Raw genomic sequence first — 13830 nt, 5'->3', positions numbered from 1 at the left:
TTAGGTGTTATACACAAACTGGTATGTAATTTTGTAATTAAATGAACAAGTCACAGGCTGTCCCTGACAGGATGCACATTTTCCCTTCTCAAAACGTTCAGAATAGCGCCACGGGTGGGGCTCCTAGGAGAAAAAGATGTCCAGGTGACTTATTCATGCAATGGACTGTTCAGCAGACCCTTGAGCGAGCCAGAACTTTTGCAGGCTGGTGGAGGCTGGGCTGTCTCAAGCTTGTGGGAGAGTTTTCTTTTTTTAAAAGATTTTATCATTCTCTTTCTTGTTTGCCAACCCTGGACCAGGCTGGGCGGGGTTTGGAGATTTGGGAAAGGCTAGAAATTGTTTTCTGAAAGATAAACTATAGATGGAAAGAAGTGGTCTTGGCACACATTTGGAGCTGGGAATACGCAGTTTAGAAAAGGGCCATTAAAATTGTAAACAGGTTTCAACAGATGGCTCTTGCACAGCAATGGAAAACCCATGTAAGGACTCCGGGGTTAAATCTCATATTTTAGTCACCAGGGACTAGTTTATTATTCAAACAAACATCTATGAGGTTGACAGCTCCCTCCTCTCCTCTAAAGTGCAGTCCTTGAAGGTTGCCTGCTCCCTGGCCAGCTGATAGGTGGCTGCCTGCAGAGAGTGACCACGGGCCTCCAAAGGCACTTTTTTGACACCTGTCAACTGCAGGGCTTAAAGCTTACCCAGGCTGGAGGAATATAATAACCAAGAAACTATATTACTGGTGGACCAGGATGTTTATACTCAGTATGTGTGCAGGTTTATTTATTTTGTGAAATCATTTTAACATTTAATGCTTCTCAATTAAAGTGATTTCCTGGAGCAGATGCCAAGCTTCGTTTAGAATTCGCATTAACCACTTTCTGTATCGGTAGTTAAAGGCACTGAGGGATTTAAACAGCAATCCACAAGTCTGTTCAGTCAAGGTTTGGAGGAGTAAAGCAGATTATAAACAATAATATATGTCTTTCTCTTCTTTTTTTGGAAGGGTTCCAAACTCACAAACAGAGCTAAAGTGCTATAAACGTATCCAGGACTAAGCTTTGGGCTCTACAAATATAGTCCATGAAAGCCACGGGCACCGGCAGTGCCTCTTTTTATCCTGTGTGTGCGTGTGTGTGCACGTGTGCAAGTAGTTTAAAAGCGCTTTTTATTACACAAAGTGTCCATCAACTGAACTTACCTCCTAAATATTAAAATGGAAGCCAGGAATGCTACACAAGCGAGAGGACAAAGAAATCCTGGCTGCAGTGCGGACGATGGATTTGCTGCTGCTGCTGAAGGCAGCCCATGGAAAGTCACCTTTCTATGCCTAAATGCCTTACAGTCCCACATGTTCTGCCACTGGACTCAGTAGTTTTAGGTTCAAATGGTCATTTTCTCACTTAAGAGAGAAACCCATCCTGAGGCTTCGAGTTCCTGCCTGAGGCACATGTGTGCTATGCTGGCAGCTCCTCACATGTTTCCCACCTGGTTCTTAACCTCAGCGTTCTAGTGCTCACTCATATTCGCTCTTTCTAACACATGTAGGAAGAATTTCAGTGAGGAAGATTCTGTCCTGAGTGTAAACCGGCATGTGGCTTTTAAGGCCAGGAAGCTTGGCCCTGCTGAGGAGGGTACCTGCCCCTCAGATGACGGTTCTTCCAGAACCTGCATCACAAAAGCAGAGGAAAAAACAAAGTGAAATAACACCACTTATTTTAGAATTGTGCCAAGAAAAAGTGATATAATAAAAACAAGAAAGAAAAGTTTGGAGAGTTCGTGTATAAAAGTAAAAATATTAAGTATGAAATAAAAAGTCACAAACTCCTAATAACTATATTGATCCACACGAGAATCACGGTGCTTACGTTCTGCTTTTCAGGGAGGAGCGTGACAGGAGTATTTCAAGGGTAAGCGAGTAAAGATTATGCTGAATAGCTTTTTCTACTCAATTCTTTAGCCTAATGCCAATTAATGCATCTTTTTAAAATTTATCATACTTGGTACATAATAAATATTAAGTGGTAAGTATGACAAGGAAGCATTTCTCCCCCCTTGAGTCTACACTACACTTCAACCTCAAATCTCTCTGGTGAAGAAGGAGCTGTGAATGGATACTGAAATAAGATGCTTAAGGTAAAGCTCCAACAATGACAATAATAATTTTACAAATCTCACAACTGAAAAAGGCTGCATTGAAGACTTTCTATGTTTTAAGACCAATGTGTTTATACAACATCCATAAAGAGGCTGGCTAATGCACCTTTGAATGCGGTTCTTTTGTTTTAGCTTTAGTTTACGCTGGTAACACGGTACAGGGAAAGCTTTCGGACTTGGTATCACAAGGCTTGGATAATCACCCTGATTCTGAATAAATAAGATCATGTACGTTAAAGTGCCTCATACAAAATAAAGCCCACATAAAAACAGGCAGTTTTACTATTTCTACTTGTATGACCTTGGATAATTTTCCTAATGGTTCTGAGCTTCAATTTCCTCATTTGGAATACAGAGACAAGTATCAATTCTTTCTACTTTTATAATTATTTTGGTTCAATTAAGATGCTGTATGTGTAAAGACCTGTACAAAAGTAAGGTGTTATTACTGTTAATTCACTGAAGATGAGATGCCACTGCTTATAAGACGCGTTATCTTATGTATTACTAAGAAAAGACGCTGCCAATTAAACTATGACATGGCATTGCTGGTAAAGGACATTCAATTTTGGAAATGTTAAAATGTGAAAAAATGTGTATTTTAGAATTGATCAAATATGGTATTATAACTACGATTAAAACGTTTGACAGAAATCACCTTAGGAATTGGGATTTGAAATTTACGCATAAATAGTTAAGCTCAATATTTTCATTACTAACTTGTGGCTGGTGGGTTACCCACCTCTCCTGTGATCAACAAACATTTTTTTATGAAGGAGATTTTAATACGGGCTTGAAATTTTGTAAAAGCTTTCATGTTTCAACTTAAAAAAGGAAACATTTAAAAGTCTCCATGGTCAACTGAAGTATATATTTGCCTGGGCACTAAAACCTTCTGCAACCCAAGGTCAGCTCTGCCACGGTCACGCACTTTGTTCACGAATCCTCAGAGGTGCTGCACTGTACATGGAAAAATAACCCAGAGCCAAGTAGTTAAACCTGGCAGGAAGCTAACAACTACCTATTTAATAGAGAGGTTCACTGGATTATGGCAACCTTTTTGCTAGAAAATGCTGAAACATTTAAAAAAGATATAGTAGATCTGATTCTAGATATTATACTTCAGTCATTACACTCCTACCTGACAAACGTAAGAGATAACAATATGTGGCCAGTTGGCTGACTTCTTTCATCTTTCTTAGAGACAGAGTTAAATCAGGTTCAAAAGATTTAGTTTTTGATTGATAATTCATGAATTTCTATAAGACTTTTTCAGGATATCTCATGCAATATCTTGAGATAACAACACATACTTAATTATAAATTATTCTAACGGGAAAAAGGATTGACAGTGGCCTAGAATACTGCCTATCATTTAGTAGGCTCTCAAGAAATATCTGTGGATTGAATGGAGGAAGAGCTTGGAAATTTCAACAAGTTTTGTGGTCTAATAGAAAGTACTGGAATTCAGTAGACTTGGTCTTAGTTGTGGCTCTGCCACGAACTCTGTTTGTGACCTTGGGCAATTTATATTTGTGTCTCAGATTCCTTGTTTAGGTGGCCTTAATAACACTTGCACTTACTGTGGAGGGATGATAAATAATGTCTATGAAAGGACTCTGAAAAGTCAAAAAAGCTAAGCACATATTACAAGGCATCATTAGTCACACAGAGCTGAACATATGGGCTAATTTCTGCCCTTCAACAGAATCAGAGATCAAATAGTTCAGGGGCCCAACTTCTTGGTATCTTTAGAAGTTTCCCAATGTGGTGATTAGTGATAAAACCATGATCTATGCATATCATTAAAATCTTGGCCAATGATTAAAAAAAATGCTTTTCTCATTGTTTCAAATATGCAGGGGGACATTCATATATCATCTGGTAGAAGCACTTAAAACTATAAAAATTGGGTCAGTCAACAAAAGGTTTCTCACTCTTGAAATACTATGATAAGGAACCAGAAAAAAAGGGTTCTTAATGGATGAGATTCAGGACATCTGTGAACTCTTCAAATTCCACGCACAACACCGTGTTCCCGGGGAAGAGGTTCATAATTTTTCAAAGCAACCTGGAACTCCCCAAGAGTTAACAATGAGTTAGAAGACAGGCTCAAGCAAGAGTTTTGAAGATAAGTGATTCAGATACTTTTCTTTGCCTCTGCTTTGATGTTTCCTTACATGATTCTCTTTCCATTTCTCATTTTTTACAGTGTATGCCAAGACTGATGTGAAGGCAATCAAGGCTTCTTAGATCAGTGGGTGAAGGGCAAAGTAAACAACAATTATGAATAACTATTAAATATAGAAAGAGTCACTAGTGGTCTGATCACAATATCTTCAGGAAAGAAAAGGAAGAAAAAAGAAAAAGCAACAAATTTTTTTTAAAGAAGGTGGGAAAACAGGGCTAGGTTATGTTTTTATGTGTGCACACATCTACAGACGTGGCCATTAGGACAAGAAAATAAAATAAATGTGGACTTGAGAATGAGGTAGGAGTGGGGAAAGCATTATATAAACAGTCTAGAAAATGCAAATGGTAAAGTACCAAAAAGTAACTACCCATAAGCCTGACAAATGTCTTCGGTTAGTCACTTTATGACTTTGCTAATCAACTAGATTCCACTGAGAGAACACGGTGGTAACTCAATTCACAAATGTTCGCATGCAGTGCATACACCAAATGAGAGAGTTTGAACCAAGGATGAGGTAAACGGAATTCCAATCCCAGTAAACATTTAACAACAACAACAAAAAGGTGACGAGTATTTTAAAATTTTGGTTGATTATGACCAGAAATGAACCCTGAGAAAAGGGTTTTCTGTGATCATTTTCTAATACTAATTCACTTGAACATTACTAATCTGCTCAGAAGAAAAAAAAACAATGCATTGCAGAACTAAACTTAGACTAAATGAACTGGTTTTATCCTGCTGAGCTGTATGAAAACATGGTTCACCAGGTATCTGGGGAAGTTAGCAGGCTTTCTGCTTGAGCAAATTTGTGTTCTTTGGTTGGTAGGATCTACTGCAGCTCTTGGCAATGGAACTCATGATCTGGCTGAGTATGATGCGTGAGCATATTAGTTTAATAATTTAAGGGGAATGAAAGCAAACCAAGGTCTAGTTTTCTCTGACATTATGGATAAAAGCTTCCCCTTAAGGCACAAGAAAATGATCCATGTTATTTGATAGCAAAGTTTTAAAAAATTCAGGTATCAATTGCAAAAGAATAGAAATTTTGGAAACTGATTTTAGAACATACTTGAAAATGTTAATTAAGGTGATAACTGTTTTTAGTGATAGTGTGAATTCAAAACCTTTCAAGGAAAACTAATTTTAAAAAGCTACTCTTTGCTTAAAAACAATCTATATAGTTTAGATGTGGCAAAACAGGTAATTAAAAACTTGTCTAAGAAATATCAAGGTCAAGTTGCAAAAGAGAGATGAAAAAAGGCGTTTGTTGACAGCTTCTTGCTCAGATAACTACCCTGTAAATATGAAAAGACCAAACACTTTTGATTTGCTATTATCCTAAAAATGCACAAAGTAATTTCAGTCCAAAACTGTATGTGACATCTTGGTCACTTTTACTGTAACTAACCTATCATGTTTCTTAAAGACATCCAATTAATGTGGAACATGAGGAAGTTAGCTAGATAGTAGGTTGCAACATAACTAAGATTGTGGTGAAAGAATACATAATAAAGAGAAATTTCTAGTAAAATTACAGTAACATATTAGTATGTACTAACATGCATCACTTCCACAAATACTTAAAAAATAAAAAATGAAGTCTTAAAAAAATCGTCTTGGAGAATGGCTTTGGTTTACACTCAGAAAATAAGAATTCAGATCAGAAAAATCACAAAACAAGCAGCATTAAAAGGTCTCATTTCTATTCTGGAGGGCTGTTCCAGCAGGACAGGACAGCTCCAGCTAATGAAGATTTTGTCCATTGTTGAGGGATTCACTAAGCAAGTTCATTACTTGTTATCTTCATAGTGACATTTGTTAGAAAAATTATCAACTTTTAAATGGTCACTTTTACATCTCAACTCATTCTGAATTCATTTATCTTCCTATGGCAATTACCTACATTCCTTATATGTTAAGAAATGTCAAGGAATTCCCCAGATAGAGTTCTTGAGGCTTAAAGACTCAAATGCAGGGAGCCAGTCCTAACAGTGGCATACCTGTCTATCTTTTAAATAAAAACTGTGGTGTATTTGTCTATGCCTTTTTTTTTTTTTAATAAAAAAAGCTCCTTTGATACCCAGAAAGAATTTCAATAATAATATATAAGTACTTGGGCTTGTAAAAAACCCATTGCCATTGAGTCAATTCTGACTCATACCGACCCTACAGGGCAGAGTAGAACTTCCCTATACGGTTTCCAAGTCTGTAAATCTTTACGGAAGCAGACTGTCATATCTCTCTCTCTTGGAGCAACTGGTGGGTTTGAGCACTTAACCACTGCATCACTGGGGCTCCTTAGTACTGGGGCATTATGGATAATTTCACATTAGACCTAAATAGGCCTACCAGTTCAGGCCTGAGATCATTTACAGAGACTGCTGCCATAAATGACAGGGACATTATAGTCAATTAAAATGGCCCTGGGGAAATCCCTCTTGTGTTTTTGCGAAGGTGAGTTTAAGGAATCCTGACCTAACCAGTGAATTCTCCAGAATCCATGTTTCAATCCTAAAGTGAGTGGCTCAATCTTTTTCTAAAATGTTCAAGGTTTTGAGGTTTTCAGGAAATCTGATTGTTCTTCTGACTTCTATATCCCCTTTTGTGATCAATTGTTTCTCTTGTTTTCTTTTCCTTAACACCCCTCTTCTTTCCTATCCTCCCAATTCTGTCAAAAGAACAGGCATTTTAGCTACCTAGTCTGATCAGCTGTACAAAATGCCACAAGAACATTTGATCTCTACCATACTGGGCTTTCATGAAACTTTCCCTAATTGCCAGTGCAGTACTGCTGGTCACCTTTTGCTTTTGTATTTTTCTTTTTCAAAAGCGCAGCCATGTTTAATATCGTGAAATACGACCTGTCTCCTCTCTTTCCCTCCCTCCAGAGCAGTGATAAATTTCAGAGCACGCTCAGCAGAATTGGATTGTGTTACACACAGTATATATATATGTTCATCACCAAAACTCTACTCCCCAGGATGTATACAAGTACAATGAATTGCTGAGGCTTCAAAATCCCGGTTCCTCAGAATGTTTTGATTTTATTAGCCAGTGCATATCAAAAGGAATATTATTCTGGCAGTTTTCTCTCATCATTGAAGCCCTATGTCGTGTAGACTGTGGCTTTCTAGTCTTTTGGCTAAGCCTTGCTGGCTGTGTGCTGCTGCAGCATCAAAGACACCGCTTTGCAGCCCGTCACCTCTTCCGGCAGGCAGCCATCCTGGTCGCGGAGTGTGGGGTCAGCGCCAGACTGCAGCAGCAGCTCCACAATGTCCAAAAACTCACAGGCAGCGGCTGAAAGGGAAATTGACAAATATGAAAACAAGTGTACTGTGAGACAAAGAGAAACTACTGTGCTTCAGCGAGAAAGACAAGTGCAGAGCAATCAGGGATTCTGAACAATGGGAAACATTACAGGGGCTAAAGGGCAACCAGGCCTCATAATGAGAACTGTGCTGTTACAGGCGATTTTCAAGTGCTAGGAAGATCAAACGCACATTTTTGGTTGCCAAAGAAACAAAAACAAAAAAAAATTTTTTTTTTTATTGTCAGGTTTTCTGACTATTCTTAAAGGATGGGATAAGGGGAAAGAACAAAAAATATAGTGTTTAGGTATCTGTTTTACTTTGATCTGTATCTTAGAATAATGATAGGCTTATAGACTATGTCAAAAAGCCAAAAATATTATAAATGTCAAAGGAAAATTTTGGTTTTGTCAATGGGGGGAGGTAAATGGGTAACAAACTGAACTTTAAAATTTGCTCATTAAAAAAAAAAAAAAGCTGCCCTAGTAATTTAACCATTCTTCCACTAAGCCTTTTTTTTTTTTTAAATAATAAAAGGTACTGCTGAGCACCACTGATAAGTCCCAGGCTTAGTTAGGGAGGGGGAAAAAAAAAGAAAGACCTACAGATATCAAGGTTTATTATAAAGATGGCATGGTATTGCCTCCAGGATGGACAAACAGACCAAAGAGATAGAACAGAGAGCCATCCATTTTTTGCACATATCTGGAAATTTGATTTATGACAAAGCCGGCAGTGCGGATCAGTGAAAAACAAATATCCATTCATTAGGTGGTGCTGAGATAACTGGGCTAGAGGCAAAAATAGGGATTTTACAGAAGAGGAAACAAAAATAGCCAATAAACATAGGAAAAGGTGAACAACCACACGTTTAGTTTTCAGGGAAATGAAAATTAAAACCAGGAGATACCGTGTCTCACTAAATTGGTGAAAATGAAAACATTAGACAATACCAAAGATTGATGAGGGCTGGAGACGGAAGCTCTCCTCTAGGCTGTGAAGAGCTTCATTGGTACCATTCTGGACAACAATCGGCATTAAACGTTAAAGCTAAACATACTCTCCAACCCAGCAATTCTACTCCTAGTTATACAATCTACAGAAACTTTTGCATATGTTCTCCAGCAGATATTTGCAAGAATGTACATAGTGGCACTGTTTGCAATAGCCCACAGTTGTAAACAACCCAATGCCCATCAATAGTAACACAGAAAAATAAAATAATGTTTACTTACACAATGCAATCTTATACAGTATTGAAAACCAATAAGCTATAGTTTCACATAGCAATATAGGTTTATCTTCAAAACATAATGTTCAAAGAAAACAGCAAGTCAGAAGAATACATACAACATGATTCCATTTAGACAAAATAAAAAAACAGACAAAACTAAACACCATTGTTCAGAGATACAAATATGCAGTGAACCTACAAATCCATTGCTGTCGAGTTGATTCTGACTCATAGTGACCCTATAAAGACAATCATTAATACAAAATTTGGGACAGTGGTATTCTCTGGGGAATGGGAGGGGGGCTGTGTGATTGGATAGGCAAACACAAGGGACTTCAAAGATACTGGTGATGTCCTATTTCTTAAGCTTGGTGGTGGGTACATTTTTTTAATGCTATATTTTAAATTCTCATAGTTTATATACTCTTTAGTAGTCTGATGTATTATGCAAAAACAAAAAGTTAAGGAAAAAGGGAAAGAAAGAAAGATAAGGAGCTTGATTCATTGACCATTTTATTGAGCACATACTGCACAGTTCTGTCAAGGATATGGACAAGGATTCTGCTCTTGGGAACTCACTATAAAACAGGAGGCCGATGTGTATGCAGGCAATCCTAACATAAAAGAATGAATGGCAGAGACACACTCATAAAAAACAAAACAACCCCCCCTCCACAACAACTCTAAATGCAAGAGGGAAGGAGAAAACTGAGGGATCAGAAAAATACCATATGTAGGTGGTATAGCAAGCTGAGCTTTGCTATACCATATGTAGGTGGTATAGCAAGCTGAGCTTTTAAAATTCCACCTAAGTTGCGAATGCAGGCACTGCAGAGTGAGAAAACACCACTAGCAGATAGCATGAGAGCACAGGAAATGCTGAGATAACTGTCATGGCTCAGAAGAGCAATAGAGAGAGCTGAAAATAGAGAGGCTAGACTGAAGTCAAATTATGCAATGCCTTGAACACCATACTAAAAAGTGTGGGTTTTATCGAGTGATCCACAGGCAGTTATGAGGAAGGCAGTGGCATAGTAACTAGACCTCTGTGTTAGGATGATAATTCTATAAAATGACTCAGAGAGCCTAGAGCAGTAGACCAGTTAGGAGACTGTGGTTGTCCTTTAGGGAAGATGTGAGCAGGGCCTGAATAAAGAGACTAAGGAGCCCTGGTGGTGCAGTGGTTAAGTGCTCAGCTGCTAACTGAAGATTCGGCTGTTTGAACTCACCAGCTGCTCCACAGGAGAAAGATGTGGCAGTTTGCTTCTGTCGAGATTACGGTCTTGGAAAACCTATGGGGCAGCTCTACTCTGTCCTATAGGGTTGCTATGAGTTGGACTCGACTTAATGGCCATTTTTTTTTTTTTGAAGACAGCAAAGTACTGGATGTGAGAAGTGAGGGAATTAGAAGAATCAAAGATGACATGTGTCCAGTCTGTGAGTGGTGACATTACCTCTAAAACAAGGAGCCAGAAGAAGGCAGAATAGTATTTGGAGGGGAAGAGAAATAGAAAATTACGGAAGAAGGGAAATGATCTTGGTTGGACATGATGAATAAGTGGTGCTAGGGATATCCATATAGATAAGCGAAATCTGAATCTGAAAAGAAGGCCTAAGGGGAGACAATCATGCCATACACGCTGCTCTCTCTTTTTTTACCGAGTGATATGACTTTCAGAAGATGTGTCTTTTGGGCTCAGAATTTTTAGCATTTTCTTCTGGATACTTCTGTCATATATATTTGTATTACATGGGGCACCCTAGCCAAAGAGCTACCTACCATGCTGGAAGAATACGTTTGAAAGAGACAGATGGATTATTGAAAATTCTTAATGGTGACCCCAATCGGTAGACACATTTATGTGGTTGGAATGAAAAATGTAAAATGCGAAAACACTTTAATGCCAGTTGTTTTAACCCCATTTATACTTTTTACTATAATTACTTCGGATTGTGCCACTTAACATCTAGAGTGAGAGGGTTTCCCCCACTTCATTTTCTTTTCTGGTTTATGGAGGTAATTAATCACTCCTTTAAAAAACAAGAATTCTGACAAAAGTAGCTGCGTCTACAATCAAGATATTTCCATCACCCTAAAAAGCTCCCTCCTGCCTCTTTGCATTCAATCTCCTACACTCACCCTGGCAACCACTGATCTGATTTCTGTCCCTATAGTTTGCCTTTTCCAGAAATGGAAATCATATAGTATATAGCTTTTTGCGTTTGGCTTCTTTCACTTAGCATAATGCTTTTGAGAGTCATCCATGTTGCTTCAGGTATCAACAGTTCTTTTTACTGTTGAGCAGCACTCCATTGGGTGGACGTACATGGGCATCTGGACTACTGCCAGTTCTTGGTTATTATGAATAACAGATCCTATGAACACTTGGGTACAGGTCTTTGTGTGGACCTGTTTTATGTTTTCATGTCTTTTATAAGTATGTAGGAGTGGGGCTGCTAAGTCATATGGCAAGTGTATGTTTAAAGAAACTAACAAACTTTTCCAAAGTTTGTGTTCCTACCAGTGAGTATGAATTCCAGCTGCTTTGCATCCTTATCAGCTTGTTAATATCATTTAAGTTTTCTTTTTTTAGCCATTCTATCTAGGTCTATAGTGTTTCTCACTGTGATTTTTAATCTGCATTTCCCTAAAATCTAATGAGTATCTTTTCATCTGTCTTTTGCACCACTTATTAATTGGGTTGTCTTCTTATTATAAAGTTGTAAGAATTTGAGGCAGAGCCAAGATGTCGGAATAGACAGACGCTTCCGTTGAGCCCTCTTTACAACAAAGACCTGAAAAAACAAGTGAAATGAGTATATCTGTGACAAGCTGGGAGCCCTGAGCATCAAAGGCAAGCTTAGACAACGAACTGAGGGGCAGGGGAAGGAAGAGACCGTTCAGAAGCAGAGAGGAGTTGCCGGACCTGAGTCGTGGGGAGCCCTCAGGCACCATTCCTGGAGCAGCGGCGGTGGCGAGCTGGTACTAGCGTTCCGCCACAGTTTCCTCAGGGAGAAGCAGCCAGCCACACAGCCCACTCACCTCCGGAACCTGAGCAGAAGGGTGCTCTCGGCAAAAGCTAAGTACTTGCGTATATTTAGTCACACCCCCCCCAACCCAGCTTCAGTGGCTGAATCCCTAGGCCTGAGATAGACCCTGCTGAGCACCTGGAGCCATCCTCCCAGCCTTGGGGAAGGAAAAAATTTGCAACTGGGGGGAAAAGATAATTTGCTAGCTCTATTTTTTTTTTTTTTTTATTAACTGGGGGAGCTCAGGACAGAAGCGGCTCCTGTCCAGGCATAAACCGTCCATGGACCCTGAGCAACTTTCCCTCTGCATGGACCTGTGTGGGCCTATTTTGGGAGAACAGGCCCTTGTTGGCAAACTCCAACCATTTCAGCAGTGCGGGGGAGAGGTGGGTGTTTGACGTTTGACATTGCTTTGCCTATTAAACAAGGTCCTCAACTACCTACAACAGGGACCTGAGGACTGGTGGCTCCACTTGGGTCGCCTAGCCACTCACAACAGGGGTCCAGGAATAACTGGTACCTCCCAGTCCTTATGACAAAATCTTTGGGTGCCCATGGTCCCTCTGCAGAGCCCACCCACCAGCATGCTCTAGGGAACAGAGACACGTTTTCCTCAGAGACACTCGGGGGTCGATTCTCAGTCCCCTGCCTTGTTCAGAGTGTGACCCCCTGCTGCAATAAGATACGGGTATATACACCAATCACCCCTGCCCCTCTAAGACTGTAGGACAGTGCCTGTACCACACACTTGATATCAGCTACCTGGAAACCTGAGCTGAATTCAAACAAGAAAACCGAATGGACTCCTAGACTGATATACTTGATAACAGCTCTAGCCAGCTGGGGACAGGACACCAGAGCTCCAAAGGTGAAAATAATCAAGCTAGCTCACTATCTATACTATAGCTCACTCAAGCAACCCATAGGCGTATACCAAAACAAAAGAAAAGCAAGAAGCTACGACACAGTAAGCAAGCAAAAACTAATACAATAACTTACAGATGACTCAGAGACAACAGTCAATATCAAGTCACATAAAGAAACAGGCCATGATCACCTCAACAGGCTCTCAAAACAAAGAATCCAGGGATCTTTTAGATGAAAGTGCATTCCTGGAATTACCAGTTTAATACACAGAACCCTTCAAGACATCAGGAAGGAAATGAGGCAATATGCAGAACAAGCCATGGAACACACAGATAAAGCAACGGAAGAAATCAGAAAGATTATTCAGGAGCATAATGAAAAGTTTAATAAGCTGGAAAAATCCATTGACAGACAGCAATCAGAAATTCAGAAGATTAACAATAAAATTACAGAATTAGATAATTCAATAGAAAGTCAGAGGAGCAGAACTGAGCAAGTAGAAGCTAGAATTTCTGAACTCAAAGATAAATCACTTGGCACTAATATATTTGAAGAAAAATCAGATAAAAGAATTAAAAAAAATGAAGAAACCTTAAGAATCATGTGGGACTCTATCAAGAGAAATAACCTACGAGTGACTGGAGTACCAGAACAGGGAGGGATAACAGAAAATACAGAGAAAATTGTTGAGGATTTCTTGACAGAAAACTTCCCTGATATTGTGAAAGATGAGAAGGTATCTATCCAAGATGATCATCAAACTCCACATAAGGTAGATCTTAAAAGAAAGTCACCAAGACATATTATAATCAAACTTGCTAAAACCAAAGACAAAGAGAGAATTATAAGAGCAGCGAGGGATAAAAGAAAAGTCACCTACAAGGGAGAGCCAATAAGAATAAGCTTGGACTACTCAGCAGAAACCATGCAGGCAAGAAGTCAATGGGATGACATATTTAAAAAATTGAAGGAAAAAAAATGCCTGCCAATAATCATATATCCATCAAAACTGCCTCTTAAATATGAAGGTGAAATTAAGA

The 13830-nt window shown here is 39.1% G+C and overlaps 1 protein-coding gene across 1 annotated transcript in view; it reads right to left on the bottom strand.

Moving 5' to 3' along the window:
* Positions 1 to 319: 319 nt before the first annotated feature.
* Positions 320 to 13830, bottom strand: part of ACBD6 (acyl-CoA binding domain containing 6) — a 296302-nt gene continuing 282791 nt past the window's right edge. Inside the window, exon 8 of the mRNA XM_003410973.4 lies at positions 320 to 7648. Within this exon, the coding sequence (XP_003411021.1) occupies positions 7494 to 7648 (155 nt within the window). The 3' untranslated portion in view covers positions 320 to 7493. The remainder of the gene's footprint in view (positions 7649 to 13830) is intronic.

This window comes from Loxodonta africana, chromosome 25 (genome assembly GCF_030014295.1).
Source record: "Loxodonta africana isolate mLoxAfr1 chromosome 25, mLoxAfr1.hap2, whole genome shotgun sequence".
NCBI classification, from domain to species: Eukaryota; Metazoa; Chordata; class Mammalia; order Proboscidea; family Elephantidae; genus Loxodonta; species Loxodonta africana.
This window is presented reverse-complemented; position numbering and strand designations above follow the sequence as displayed.